This window comes from Camelus dromedarius, chromosome 12, assembly GCF_036321535.1.
Source record: "Camelus dromedarius isolate mCamDro1 chromosome 12, mCamDro1.pat, whole genome shotgun sequence".
Classification (NCBI taxonomy): Eukaryota; Metazoa; Chordata; class Mammalia; order Artiodactyla; family Camelidae; genus Camelus; species Camelus dromedarius.
This window is the reverse complement of record NC_087447.1, coordinates 45181205-45196224: the sequence shown is the minus strand read 5'-3', so window position 1 is coordinate 45196224 and position 15020 is coordinate 45181205. Positions and strand designations below refer to the sequence as shown.

The 15020-nt window shown below is 42.7% G+C and overlaps 1 protein-coding gene and 1 pseudogene across 1 annotated transcript; both read right to left on the bottom strand.

Moving 5' to 3' along the window:
- Window positions 1–1886: 1886 nt before the first annotated feature.
- On the bottom strand, window positions 1887–2455 carry LOC116155173 (olfactory receptor 52D1-like; annotated as a pseudogene).
- Window positions 2456–12581: 10126 nt separating this feature from the next.
- Window positions 12582–13526, bottom strand: LOC105098007 (olfactory receptor 52H1-like). Its single transcript, XM_010990633.3, is given in 1 exon segment — window positions 12582–13526. A coding segment is annotated over 1 exon segment (942 nt). The 5' UTR covers window positions 13524–13526.
- Window positions 13527–15020: the final 1494 nt, after the last annotated feature.

The following is a 15020-nucleotide window of genomic DNA, read 5'->3' as shown; positions in this document are numbered from 1 at the left end:
CACCCTCTGACTCCCTGCCCAAGGCCAGGAGCCCATTCTCCATTAACTCCCCTGGTCTGGCCTTGCTGTAACCATGGGGTCCAGAGGAATCACAGAGGTTGGGGAGGTAGGAGAAGAAGGAGTTGAAAAACCTAAGCTTTGTGGAGTGCGAATCCTATCCAGAATTAGTGCCAGTAGCCAGCAAGATTACAGAGCTTACATCAAAATGTAAACCTAAAGGCATGCTGTGGAAAATAACAGCTAAATGAATAATGGGTTTTGTGCTAGAGTAAGAATGAGAAATTGTATAAAACTCAATGTGTTAAATTCAAGGTAATTCTCTTTATTGTGTGATAGCATGGAAGTTGATCAAAAAAGTTTCTGCCTGATGAAGAATGATAGTTATTGTAAAGAAGAGTTCTACTGAGATGTTTGAACTGTGGAACAAAATTTAGTGTTTTTGCAAAATAAGAAACCCTTTTGGTCTCACTTTTTTCTTGAAGTTTTTTTTGGAGGTGGCAGGTAATTCAGTTTATTTATTTATTTTTAGAGGAGGTACTGGGGGGGGTCCCCACTTCTTAAGGATGTAAATTGGGCAGGCTTTCTTATTTGATGACCTTTGGTAGTCTTAATATTCTGAATATTTTTATGCAACATATTTTCCAATAGTGGATAAATTTTACAGGCAAATACAGAAGTTAGAACTTTGGAAGATCAGAGTTTCTATGGAATGTTAATAGAACTTTAGGGAGGGAGGGATGGAGGGGAGAAGGGTAGGAGAACAGACAGAGCTTGAAGCCTGACAGCTTGTGCTGGGGTCACCTTCCTGTATTTTGCCAACTAAGGCTAGTGAGCGGCTCTAGTGGAAAAAACAGGAGAATGCTCAACATGTGAGCAAAGTGCCTTCAGGAGGCAGCACAGGGTCGTCCACGCCCTTCCCTCCCAGGGCCAAGGTCTCCCAAGATTTAGATAATAATCACCCGGGTCAGGAGTCAAGTCAGTTTCCAGGGCTGTTTTCTGTTTTATTCCTATTGTGGCATTTCCCCAGCCCCTCCTATTTTCATCCCTTCAGCAAACTTGGAGCTCCTGCTCCGTGTCACACACAGCAGGAGAGGCTCCATTCAGAGCCACCTTTCAGCAGTACGGTTCTAGTTGTGCAGAGTGATGAAGACGAGGTCCTGATCCCGGGCTGTGTCCTAGGCCTCCCTGTCTGCCACCGTCCAGGCCCAATGTGTGTGATGCATCTACGGAGATCAATACTGAGTTAGAAAGAGGGAGGAATCGTGTCAGCACGGCAGACCCAGGTAGAGAGTGGTCAGTTCAATGTGCGCTTTGCCCCCATGACCGGAATAGGGCTGGAGTCGGCCTAGAGCCACCTAGTGGCAGACGATGGAGGTGCCTTGGTTAGAGCTCTGCCCAGATGGGTCCCTGAGGGGACGTGTTGAAGAAAATCGGGGCTCACTCATTCCTGTGGGAGGCCCTCTCAGGGCCCACATCCCTCAGGGCCCCCGCCCAGCAGAGCTGAAGCCAGCGTCTGAGCCTCTCAGCAATCTGTTGGGTCCGCACTCCATAGACCACGGGATTGAGAGCTGGGGGCACCACCACGTAGAGGTTGGCCAGCAGGATGTGGATATGGCTGGGCACCATGTGGTGGCTGAAACGGTGAGACAAAAAGGAGAAGAGGGCAGGTGTGCAGAAGAGAGCGATGACGCTGGCATGGGCCCCACAGTTGCCCAGGGCCTTGCGGCGGGCACCACGGGATGGCAGGCGACACAGCGCGGAGAATGAGGGCATAGGAAGCACCTATGAGCCCTAGGTCCAGGGCTGGAGAGAGCAGTGTGGTGGCCAGTCCATACCAGACGCTGGGGCTCATGTTGCCACATGCCAGCCGAGCCACGCCCATGTGCTCACAGTAGGTGTGGGGCAGGGCCCGATGCCCACAGTAAGGCAGTCTCCAGAGCAAGGCCACAGTGGGGGCCATGACACGGGCACCACGGGTCACCGCAGCTGCAGCCACAATGCCTGCCACGCACTGGGTCAGTAACGCACAGTAGCGCAGAGGCCGGCAGATGGCCACGTAGCGATCCACGGCCATGGCCAGCAGCACCGAAGACTCGGCAATGAAGGCCACGTGGGCAACAAAGAGCTGGGCTAGGCAGGCCCTGAAGGAGATCTCTCCCGACAGGCCCCAGAGCACAGCCAGGGCTTTGGGCACTGTGGTTGTGGCCAGAACCCAGTCAGCGGTGGCCAGAAGCCCCAACAATTGGTACATGGGGGCCTGAAGTGCCTTGTCAGCTGCTACCAGCCCCAGGAGAAGGGCATTCCCTGCCAGAGCTGCCACGTACAGCAGACACATGGGCACAGAAAGCCAGGCATGCAAGGCCTCCATTCCCGGTACCCTGAGCAGGACAAAAGGCCCAGGCCCAGGGATGAGCACAGTCTGGTTGAAAGCAGGCAGTGCAGGGCCTGGTCCCATCTCCTGGCTCCACCTGGCTCTGTCCCTGCAGGGAATAAGAGGGGCCTGTGAGAGGCAAGCACCAGTTCTACAGAGATCTGAGATAGGTGGGCGTGAGGATCGGGGCCGGGGTTGCCTCAGCCTTTGCTGGGAGCATCTTTGTGTCAGGCACTATTCTAGGGGCTTGACATACACCGACCTACAAATTCCCTAATTCTCTGTGAGTCTGTTGATGCTCCCTCCCAAAGGATAGATCAAGGAATTGGTTTCTAAGAGGCTAACAGACTTACTCCAAGTCATACATCTGGTACACAGAAGAACTAAGATTAGAATCCACTCATCTGACTAAAGCCCATGCTTTTCTGACAATCTTCTGGAGTTGCAAAGTCTTTTCTTCAGCCCAGGGGCATGGGGACATGGGGGTGTGCTTTCCCAGGGGAAGTCATTCCTGTTGTCTAACCCTAATCTAACCTCAGTTAACTGAGGTTACAGGAGTTAGGCATCTGTGTTCCCTTCAGCCTAGGGGAGATGTAAGTGGGAAGGAAGAAGATATAAAACTGCCGTTTCTACTCCATGCACTGACAAGTGCTCAGACAAAACTCCTCTTCCAAGATCCTTTTCCAGAAGATACTTTATTAGCTCAGACACTGTCCCAAACATCACGTCCAGTGCTTTTACCCAGCTGCTCATGGCCTTTGGCGTCCCTCCCTCTGGCTCTGTTCCACTATACCTCTATATACTTGAATCATGGGACTTAATGTCTTCTTTGACCAGTGCAGACATCCATCCCCTGACTCAGCTTTGTGGCTCTTTTTCCTTCTGTCCTTTGTCCACAAGGACACCCCCTGGGTTCTATGGAAATTCAGTCTGGGGAAGTTCTGATCCCACTGAGGACACAGCAGAGCATCCAGGTTGGGTTTCAGTGGGAGGGCCTGGGGTCAGAGGCTGCAGTGCAACTGGTGGTCAGGTTAAAACGCTGGAGGTGGGAGGGCTTTACCTGCCTGGGTTTAAGTGGGTAAAGGACAGCCTGGAAGAAGGATATAAGCCTGGGCTTGGCATGTTCCACCTGAGGACAAGAGTTACGTCCTTGAACTTCATGAGATATAGCACCTAGTATCTTTTCTTTTCTTTTCTTTTTTGGTGGGGGAGGTTTATTTATTTATTTATTTAATGGATGTCCTGGGGTTTGAACCCAAGACCTTGTGCATGCTAAGCACACACTCTACCAGCGAGCTATACCCTCTTCTCCCAGCACCTGGTATCTTAACCTGGTCCTGCAGACTGAGGAGCCGGGGGTAGGTGAGCAGAAAACAAGGTTTCTGGCCCTGGATGAAGCTCTCAGGGTCCTCACACTTGCGTCTGCTCCAGTCTTCTTTGTGGCACTGCCTCTTGGACCGTCTCGGGGACCCTCACACTTTGGCTCTTGCAGGGTAGAGGCAGGGTAGAGGCTTCTCAGGGTGCCTCTGGCTCCTCAGAGCCCTTCTCCTTAGGGTGGCTCACATCCTGTGCCCTGCCTACCGGGCTTGGGGGACAGGTTTTCCCTCCAGGGGAGAGTAGAACATGAAAGAACATGCTGAACACGGCTGGGAGATTTAACAGAAAAAGAAGGCACAGTGAAGAGTTTAAGAAGTGAACTTGGGCAACATGTGTGTAGCCTCAGGTTTATTGCATGATTTGGGGTGAATCGATTAATCACTTTGAATCTTGGTTTAAACGGGATGTGTGATTCCCCAGCCTGATTTTGGGAGTGGTAACGGCGAGAAGGAGACGTGGCGCAGCATCACCGTTTTCTTATTTTTATTTATCCCCACTTGAGCACAGTGCTCAAAGTCTAGGGTGGGCTCTGTGGCCAGGTTGCCTAATTTCAAATCCTCATACTGCCACACGTAAGCTGTGTGGCTTTGGACAAGATACTCAACTTCTCTATGCTTCAATTTCCTTATCTTTAAATCAGGGATAAAAATAAATGCACCTACTTTACAGGAATAGTGCAAGGATAAAAAAAAGGACCTATGTAAAGCAATTGCATAGGGTACAACAGTGCCTGAAGCACAGTAACTGCCCAGCGCACTTGAAATAGTACTGTTGTTATTATCCTTGGCCCTCTTAGCTCTGTGGGAAGCCATTCCTTTCGTGGTCTTTTCTACTGCATTGGTTGTTTTACAAGCTGATAAAAAGTCCTTTATTAAATCTTAAAAAGAATAAGATGAGTTGGGGACTGAACTCAGGTTATTTGAAAGCATGGTCTTGAGTTCAAAAAAAAAAAAAAAAAGGCTAAAAGGAGGCTGAAAGATTCAGACTGGATCTGATGAGACTAAAGAAAGAACTTCCTTTGCCAATAGGCTCAAGAAAAGGAAGTTGAGTACCAGACTGTTTCTACGTAAAATGGGGAATTTGGTGGCATTGTCTTTTTTTTTTTCCCTTCATTTTTCAGTTTTATTAGGTAGAACTGTTACAATTTGACAGCACATATACAATATATTGCATGTAAATACATAAATACAATATACTGCACATTTTAAAAAAATTTACATATATTTGCTGTTCATTGTTTCTAAGAACAGTTTAGGGCTTTAGCTTTTTAAACTTACAGAGTTATCAAAGGAATAAAGCCAACCACAAAATAAGAATCAACAGAATGCAGTAATCCAACCATAAAGGACACTCAAATGTGCTTACATGTGTTCAAGAACAAATGAACTAGTTATTATTTATAACTAAGATGATTGATTTCTTGAATGTGTGTAAGCACATTTGGCGGCATTGTCTTCTAATCATATTCTCAGTCCCCAGAGTCCACCTTTTCACACGATTCTGGCTCAGGAATAGTGAGAGAGAGCAAGGGAGTGGTGGTGCCTTACTCCTAGTTCTCAAACTTAACAGCCACTCTGGCCCTCCTCTGCATGGGACTTGCCTTTGCATCCCAGAGTAGTTCTCCGAAAAAAAATCTTAAACAACTCGTTTCCATCAGGACAGAGAGGCTTCCTGGAGCATCTCTTTAAGGATTGGCACTTTTAATGGGACTTTCAGTGTTTGGCTCAGTCTGGAATAAATCCAGGTAGAGGATAAGAAGGAGGCGTTTTCAGGAGCCCCCAGATCCTGGTTAGGATGGGACTGATCTCCCCTGATGAATTCCTGCTGCTGATGGGACAGGACCCTCTCACCTCTGCTGAAGAGGAAGGATTAAAGACGAGGAATGGGCATCCAGCCCCTATCTGCTTCAGTCCCTGCTGCTCCAGCTTGTCCATTCAGCTGTCAGTGCACCCAGGATCCAGGAGGCTCCAAAGATGCTCTTGTGGAGGGCCTGGGAGGGAGCAGGTGGGGATACGAAGGATTTATGGCTCTCTCCTCTGAACCCCTCAGGAGGGCATGGGCCCTGAGCCCCTGGCGGGATCGAGAACTTGCTAGTCGCAGCTGGGAATAGTTAATGAGAAATTAACAGAGATCTGTGGTCATCTCTGCTGACTTTCCTGGACACATTCAGGACCTGGTAAAAGGTAGAGACTGAGCAGAGAGGAGACAGGACCCCAAAGAACCATTGGATGGGGCACAGCAAACTCAGATGCAGATGCACTACACTCCACGCAAATGACAAACCCAGTTGTCATCTAAACAGGGACAGTCATATCATTTAGCATTGTTTTTGCCTTAGCCCTATAAAGAGACAAAGCAGGTCCGTGGAAAGAGTCTGGGCTCTTGAACCGAGCAGACTTGGTTTTGAATAAGGCTCCACTGCTGTGAAGCCTTCAACAAGTCTCTGAACTCTTCTGACCTTAGTTTTCTCCTTCGTACAGTGATGATTGGTGTATCTTCCCCAAAAGGTGGGTGTGAAGAATCGAGTAACGTGTGTAAATCATCTAGCAGAGTGCTTTGAGCTCAGGACAATGAGCACAGCATCACTCAAGCCCGTAAGACTTGGAAAGAGTCGGCCTGAGAACAAATTCTGGCTTTCTGAGATAATTGCTGGATCCATATAGGGTAGCTCTTGGACCCTAATAATAGGCATTATTAGCTTCATAACATTTTCTCTCCTCCAAAAATGCATTCCCTTCCATTTAGAGGTAACTAAGAGAATGTAGTAATGACAGATACTTCACAATATGTCACCCACAGTTTATATTTGTTTTTAGTCCCTAGTTTGAATAAAATTATTTTGTGTTTACACCACAACAGAACAAATTCACAACTTACCAAAGACAAAAAAAATCCATATACTATTGTAATTGTGTTTTTTGATGTTCTGGAATCGTCCAACAACCCCCTTCTGTGCTGGACCATTTCCCTGTGGAGTGTGTGTGTATACATTCTAGCCTAGAGGGTCTGGAAGGAGCTATTGAGATGCGGCCCAGAGACCATAAACAACAAGCTCACTGTGCACATGAGACGATTTACTCCTAGGGGTTCTGGGAGAGGAATCCTTCCTTCACTACTTCTTGTGAGCGCACCTGCCCATCTTCCAACACAACATCATCTGACAGATTTAGAAGCTAGTTAATGACATGGAAGTCCAACTCACAAGACAAATAAAGCTGGCAATTTTTTAAAATTGCAGCTTGAATGTGCAGGTGTTGCTGGGACAATAATTATCTGATGTATGATTTGAACGTGAAAGTGCTGTGAAGGAACTTTTTTTAACATTCTTGTTGACAAACCCAACTAAATCTGGACCATATACGAAACTATGAAAGTTACAATATGAACAGCTGTAGTTTAGGGTTTAGGTTTGGTATAAAAGTGTATTCTGATGGAACAGTGGTAGATTAGTTAGTCGGTGATCATTCTGCAGTAGCTAGCACGATTAAGGAGCTTACATCACAAGGTAAACCTAAAGGCTTGCTGTGGAAAATAAAAGCTCAAGTGAATAATGGATTTTGTGCTAGAGTAAGAATGGGGAATTGTATAAAACTCAACGTGTTACATTCAAGATGGCTCTCTTCATTGTGTGATAGCATGGAAGTTGGGCCAAAAACAAGAGTTTCTGCCTGATGAGGAATGATGGTTATTGTGGCTAAAAGTTCTATGGGGATGTTTGAACCATGGAATGAACTTTCAGTATTTCTGCAAAATAAGAAACCTTCTTGGCTCCACTTCTTAAGAATGTAAATTGGACAGACAGATTTTCTTATTTGATGATCTTTGTTAGTCTAATATTCTTAATACTTTGATGCAACATATTTTTCAATATTGGATAAGTTTTAGAGGCAAATACAGAAGCTAGAAATTTGGAAGATCAGTCTTTCTGCAGAATGTTATGACACATTCCATAAAATAATGATAATTTTCAGTAAATAAATTGAGCTGCATGTAGCCCATCTACAAAAGTTATCACCGAACACCTTATAAATTTAATAGAATGTTCAAATTTTATTTTTCAACAAAACAAAATCCACACATAGGATTCAGAATTTCTTTTATTGAAAGGTCATATGAATTTAACTATAAAGCATAAAATAAATTGTTGAAACTGGCTACTAGTGAGCTCTGAAGATAAAATAATGAAAATACAGCATCGCTTGCATAATTTTGAATAAAATATAAAATGTTCTTATAATGATTAAATTTCTTTACAATCACTTGTTCCATTTTATTCAGTAGACCTTTGTCAGATAGATTTCCTTACTCTTCACATTAGAAAAAAAATAAACAAAACACACCAAATTTGGTTTAGACGTAAATTATCGCCTACAAGCAACACTGTCATCAATCCAACCTATGTTAGACAAATTAACAAGAACAATGTGCGCTCATTTGATACCTTAAAATGTGAAGTATTGATACACATGGTGTTGCTTCAAAAGGTATTTAAGGCTTTCACTTTTCACTATAACTTTTGTTTAATTTTAATCGCAGAATGACAAACTCTCATGATGCAATGCATGTTCTCTACATTAACCACCTGTACGCATACTCTCAAAAAAAGTGTGTATGATTTCTGTAAGTCCTTTATTTTTCACCTGTGTTTATTTTGATTATATTTACTGTAATATATTTTATGTCTTTTGCATATAATAATAGAAGCAAGACTTGTGTATTCGACATTTATTTTTTAGTTTTATTTTTTCTACTAATTTATTTTTTGTACTTTACAGAAGTATTAATCTACAGTTTTTAGACATTAAAATTGTTAAAATTGTTATGTTCCTCATCAATAGTTCGAGAAGACCTGATCTAGAGACCATTCTTTACACACGTCCACATATATGTAATCTACATTTGTGATTCGGTGATTTCCTTCTGCTGCTGAATGAGCTGGTATTACTGTTCTGTGGATTCCAACTCACTCTAGGGTGTGTCCTCCTAAGTTCAGACTTAGAAATAAAATAGTAAAAGTTAATCTGAATATATAGTCATATCATATTCTTGAATCCAATACTACCAGAAATAAAGTTCATACTTCTATATCCACTGTCTGACTCTTCTACTTATCTCACAATTAGGTTGCAAAAGGAAGTAGAGAATGTGTGAGTAATTATTAATTTTCAAATGTAAATCATAGCATCAAGCTACAGGACTGTTTACAAACCTCATCCACTGATATTCCATTCAGTTGCCTACATCCACTGCAGGCTGGCTAATGAGCACCCATATTTCTCACTGCCCAACCCCAGCAGCCCCTAAGCAATGTATCATCACCATGGATGGCTCCTCCATTAACCTAAGCTTTCAGATTTTTGAAATGCATGGTTTCCCACCTAGGCTTAAGCAATACCCTCCCTCCGGCAGTTCCCATTCCCCTTATTCTTGAGGCTCAACTTCGTGTTCTTCAAGACAATCTCTGAAATGAACACTTCCAGGAAGCTTTCTTGGACTCCAAGGAATGGTTGGGCATCCTTCCTTTGTGCTTCCCTAACACCCTACCTCAATCATTGCAATATATAAAACTGCCTGAGTAAATTACCTACTTCTGTAATTTACCCTTTTGCTAAGCTACAAGCTTCTTGGTCGTAAGCAGCAGGTGTACTGGCTCTGTCTCTACTCCCAGTTTGTATGCATTTTCTTTCAAATAACAGGTACTTTGTGAGTGCTATTGGACTGAAATTATGACATAAATCTTTTGTAAATTTATTTAGTAATATTAAGTTCAAAATAGCAGATACAAGGTGTGAAACCTCCAACTGCCCCCTTTCTTCCAAGGCAGATGCTGTAAATCTATTCTACAACTCATCTTTGGTAAGCCCTACATTATTCTTCTGAATACAGTAACTACATGAAATTGCCATTGGCATATGACAGAGCATATACACAATACCGGGTCTAGGCACATGGTCTGGCTAAGATTGCAGAAAGTGGAATGGTGGAGTGAGTAGGGCTAAAAATCTAAGAGGCAACAAAAATGGAATCACAAAGACCTAAAGAATGGTATATATGGGACATCTTGAAAAGAGGGTGTTACGGACACATTTATGGAGCCCTACTATTTGTAGAATAAAGTTCTAAGTTCTGAGTTTAGGAAGATAGTAAGTCAATTCCCCTGTTGAGAATGTCTTAGTATCTAATATCTAACATGAGAGATGGGAATTTGCAGAAAGGAACAGATGTAGGGCAAGACCATTTATGTGTGAGCAAGTTAACTGCTGATTTTTGTATAATAATCCTCTTTAATCCAAACCAGAATGTGTGATTTAATTCATGATTTGACAATGGAACAGAATATTTGCAACCAGTCTCGCCAGAAGGAGGCATCGGCAGCTAGGGCAGTAAATTTACACTTGAGGGAAGAGCAAAACCGGGCTTAACTTGTTTTCTCCTCCCATAAACAGAAAAAGTGTGGGAGGATTTTAAACGACAGTGATGATCTCTACTTTGAACATGATGAGTCTGAGATTAGAATATCAGTGAAAATTGGTGAAAATCCTAACATAATAGCTAATATTAGAACAGTGTTTTACAGCCTGTGATGCACATTCATCTCCATTTTGCTTTTAAAACTAGTACTGAAATTTATCAAGAATATCGCATATTAAAAACTAAGATATAGAATTACCAACCAGCAGAGTCACCATTAAGCCACAGTAATAAAGGAACTCTGCCGAGAAGGGTAGAAAAATAATAACAGATAACTGGCCCAAAGACAGAGGATGGGAGAAGAAAATGGAGACCGTGCAGGAGACAGTCCCTTCCTTTGTTGGTTTTTCTAGGTCATTAAGCCTCCATGGGAGCCATTCGTGCGTGTCAGTGAATAACCATGGGTTTGAGTTCCTAACAGGATGAAACCAGTATGTACTTTTAAATGATCTCAGCTCAGACTCTATTTATTTATTATTCTTTCAGCAAACTTTTAAAATATCAGCTCTTGGCCAATCCATGTACTCAGCAAAATGGAAATGACAAGAAGAGTTTAAAAGATAACCTCTTCTGATACAGCATTTTTGGCAAGCTGACGCAGAAAGCTGAGTCCTCATTTAGTCAGTGGCTTGACTGATGACTAGTGGGGTTCACAAGGACGATAAAGACAGGCTCTGACAGCCCCAGATCCTCTGGAGTCTGTTTTCAGAGAAGAGAGGCTGTGTTCAGTGGGAATATCACCGAATTGGAGGGCAGCAGATTCTACTCTAGCTCCACATTTGTAACTCTTGGCTATGTGCTTTGGAAAACTCAGTTTCACTTTATTTCCTCTTCCAAGAATGAGGTCTGGATGATTCCTGACCCCCGGGGTCTGGCCCTGCCCCTCCTCATCCCTCACTCCTATCCCACCTCCCTCTGCTCCAGCCACACTGCCTTTGTACTTACTGTCCTCCTGCCGTTGTCTTCCTCATCCATCACTTTGTTAGGCTTCATTTTTCTATTGACTGTATTACTATTTGAAAGTAACAAACATTTGTTTTCTTGCTTCTTCTTTGTCACACTCCCTGGAATATAAGCTCCGTAGAAGCAGGGCAGAGCCTCTCCCTGTTATTGATCTTCATATCCTGAATGCTTAGAACAAAATTTGGAATATAGTATATACTCAATAAACAATTTCCAGATGAATAGATAATTTTCAAAAAAAAATTGGAAGAACTCTTGATATCTCTTTGATTACAACATATTTTCTCCACGCTAATGCTTATGGAATTTGAATGCATCTTACGTTGAATGTATTGCTTTACTGTAGTTTTCTCCTTCCCATCACACTCCTCACTGCAGAAATGTATTTTGTAATTGATTTTCTCTTTTAATCAAGGAAATGCACTCTGTAGATAAGAACTCCACAAGTCCTCTGGCCATTTTTTTTTTCTTTAGTGTCCAAACAAACTGGCTTGAGGTCTCATCTATGTATTGTGGGCAGTCCAGCCCTCTTCTCAATCTCCAACTACTTTGGGTCATGCTCTCCTGGGCACCGTCTCTGAAGCTCACTTTCTCAATATGTCTTGGAGCCTAGAAGCTACTCTCTCCTCCCAGCATAGGTGCCAACAATTCTGGCATTCATAACTATATTCTCCCGCTCCCATTATAGCACTGCTGATAGAACTTACTGCTTATAACAGACTTGTACTGAAAGGTTTTTGGGGGTGGGGTGGGGGGTGACATTTAAAGGGAACTACAGGTCTCAAAAAACTTACAAAACTGTGCCTTGATTTCTAACTAGAGGAACAGTTCTCAGAACTTTCTGAGATGCTCTTCCTGGCTTATCATCCTCAAATTTGGCTCAAATGAAATTTTCCATTTCTTTCTTTAAAAATAGAAAAAATTAAAGGGAACTACAGAAACATAACATGGACAATAATTAGAACTGATATTATCATAAACGCCCTAAATCCATCAACTAATCCCCTAAATGAAAACTTTCTTCTTAATAGTTTCAGTTTTAGTCTCTCTTCTTCAGTGTCTCTGTCCCATTTAACATATTTTCCTTTTTCCGTAAGTGCAAATCTCAATTTCCACATTCTTATTGCTTTTTCTATATGGAGTAATTTAGCTCTTTGTCTTCCCCTCCTTCTTTCTGAGCGTATCCTGTGCAACTTCATGTTCCACAAGCAAGCAGGTCGTCCAGGATTTTTTTATACATACAACTATTTCTTTCATATAGATTGTGTCACCTTCTTGGTACACAAAATCACTTGTAGACAGTTCTTACTTTAAATACCATTTGCTTTTTTTTTTAAATTCTGGATACATTAATAGATATTATAAACTTATCTTAGCTTTTCCATTGGGCAGTGGAACATCATTCTCTACCTTTGGTAGAAAACAGTATGATGACCTTATCTCTGATCCGCTTGGTCTTTACTCCATAAACAATGGGGTTGAGTGCAGGTGGGATGACAATGTAAAGGTTGGCAAACATGATGTGGAAGGTGAGGGAGACATTGTGTCCAAAGCGATGGGCAAGAATGGAGAAGAAGGCAGGTGTATAAAACATGAGGATGACACAGACATGGGACCCACAGGTGCCCAGGGCCTTCTGGTGGGCTTCTTGGGAGGGGAGGCGAAAGACAGCACAGAGGACGAGCATATAAGAAACAGCAATGAGGATCACATCTGAGATGACCGTCATGATGGGAACACAAAAGCCATACCAGATGTTGATGGAGATATCAGCACAGGCCAGCCGGGCAACTCCGATAAGTTCACAGTACGTGTGGGGTATGATGCGTGTTCTGCAGAAAGGGAAGCGTGTGAGCAAGAATACATCTGGCAGGATGATGCAGAAGCTTCGAAATGAGATGCCCACAGCAATCTTGATGATGGTCTTGGGGGTCAAGATAGTGGTGTATCTCAAGGGAGAACAGATGGCCACATAGCGGTCAAATGCCATGGCCATCAGGATCGCTGAGTCCAGGACAAAGCTATAGTGGAGGAAGAACATTTGTGTAAGACACCCTGACAATGTGATTTCTCGAGCCCCAAGCCAAAAGATACTAAGTGTTTAAGGCACTCCTGCTGTGATGAGGTCAGTCATGGCCAGTATGGAAAGAAAGAAGAACATGGGTTCGTGAAGGCTATGCTCCACCATGATGAGGTAGAGAAGGATGCAGTTTCCCATAACAGCCACAATATAGATGATACAGAAGGGAATCCCAATCCACACATGGGCTTGCTCCAGGCCTGGGATCCCCACCAGAATGAAGGGTCCTGGGTTGTAACTGCTTAGGTTGAAAATGACCATGGCAGACAAGGTGACACACATCCCAGCTCCTGAGGACAGTGGGTGATAAAGGACAGTCAGAGTCACTCTCACTTCCAACCACTCATCATTACTGACTCCTAAAGGTAAGGTGATCAGCTAATTTATCATTCAAAGTAGGGCACCTTTGAAGTGATAAAAGGTTGGTGTTAGAACAATGGTGGGTAACACGCATAAACCAGATTGTCTCAGATGTATTGGGATGTATGGTCATTCTATCGAGAACATCTTCTTTCTTTTGGCCACCTCTGTTGATTTACACAACTTTTCCAGGCAGCTTCCCATATTGGCTATAATCACTTTTTTCATTATACTGTATACGCTTGATACAAGCTAACAAATGACAGGGTGTACTTTCCCATAGGTTGGTGGATTATAGTTTATATGATGTTACATACATTATTAGTTAAGATCTGTCACTGTGGATTATCAATCTCTGCCCCAAGACAATTACTCATTCTTTTCAAGGCCACCTGATAACTGTGGCTTTTAGATATGTGAAGTCAATACCACTTTACTGTCATCCAAAAATTCAGTTCAGCAAACACTACCTAAGTTCCTACACTATGCTGAAAAACAGGTGTAACTTAAATTTAAATTTTAAAAGTACTTTACAGTTGAGCTTCATGAGCCCTTGCTCCTACAAAAACACTGTTTTCTGCCACCCTAACACTATACAGCTGCATAATATCTTAATATTTTGAATTTAATAACATTATTGGTCAAGACTTCCGTACAAAAGAAGAATTTTTTTCTTTTTAAATACATATTCTATTAGATAGACACATAAACTCCAAGACATATACTCTCTTAGATATACAAACATACTTAGTAGTACTTAAAATCTCAAGCATACCTTGACCTATACTTACATTCTCACATGCATTTTACCATAATTTATTAACCCACACATAATCTTACACAAGGCAAACTCCCTTCCCCCACCTCTGTCTTACGCAGATATACACATGTGCACACATGCATGTGCACACATACCCACATGCACATACCATAGCCTCACAAGCACACACACCAAGGAAAATATAAACAAAAGATTTCATGCCTGAATTTTGACACTGCCATTTTCTTTGTAAATTCCCAAAACCTTTACTCTGGGAGTTAATCTTTTAAAGACTAGATTCGTGAAATTTTACCATTTGCTCCAACAGGGATGGACTTGGAGGGCATTATGCTAAATGAAATAAGTCAGACAGAGAAAGACAAATACTGTATGATATCACTAATATGGGGAATCTAAAAAAAAAAATACAACAAACTAGTCAGTATAAAAAAAGAAGCAGACTCACAGATACAGAGAACAAACTAGTGGTTACCAGTGGACACATGGGGGGTGGGGGGTGGGAGGTACAAGCTATAGGGTGTGACAGGCTACAAGGATGTGGTGTACAACACGGGGAATATAGCCAGTATTTTGTAATAACTGCAAATGGAGTGTAACCTTTAAAAATTGTATTAAGA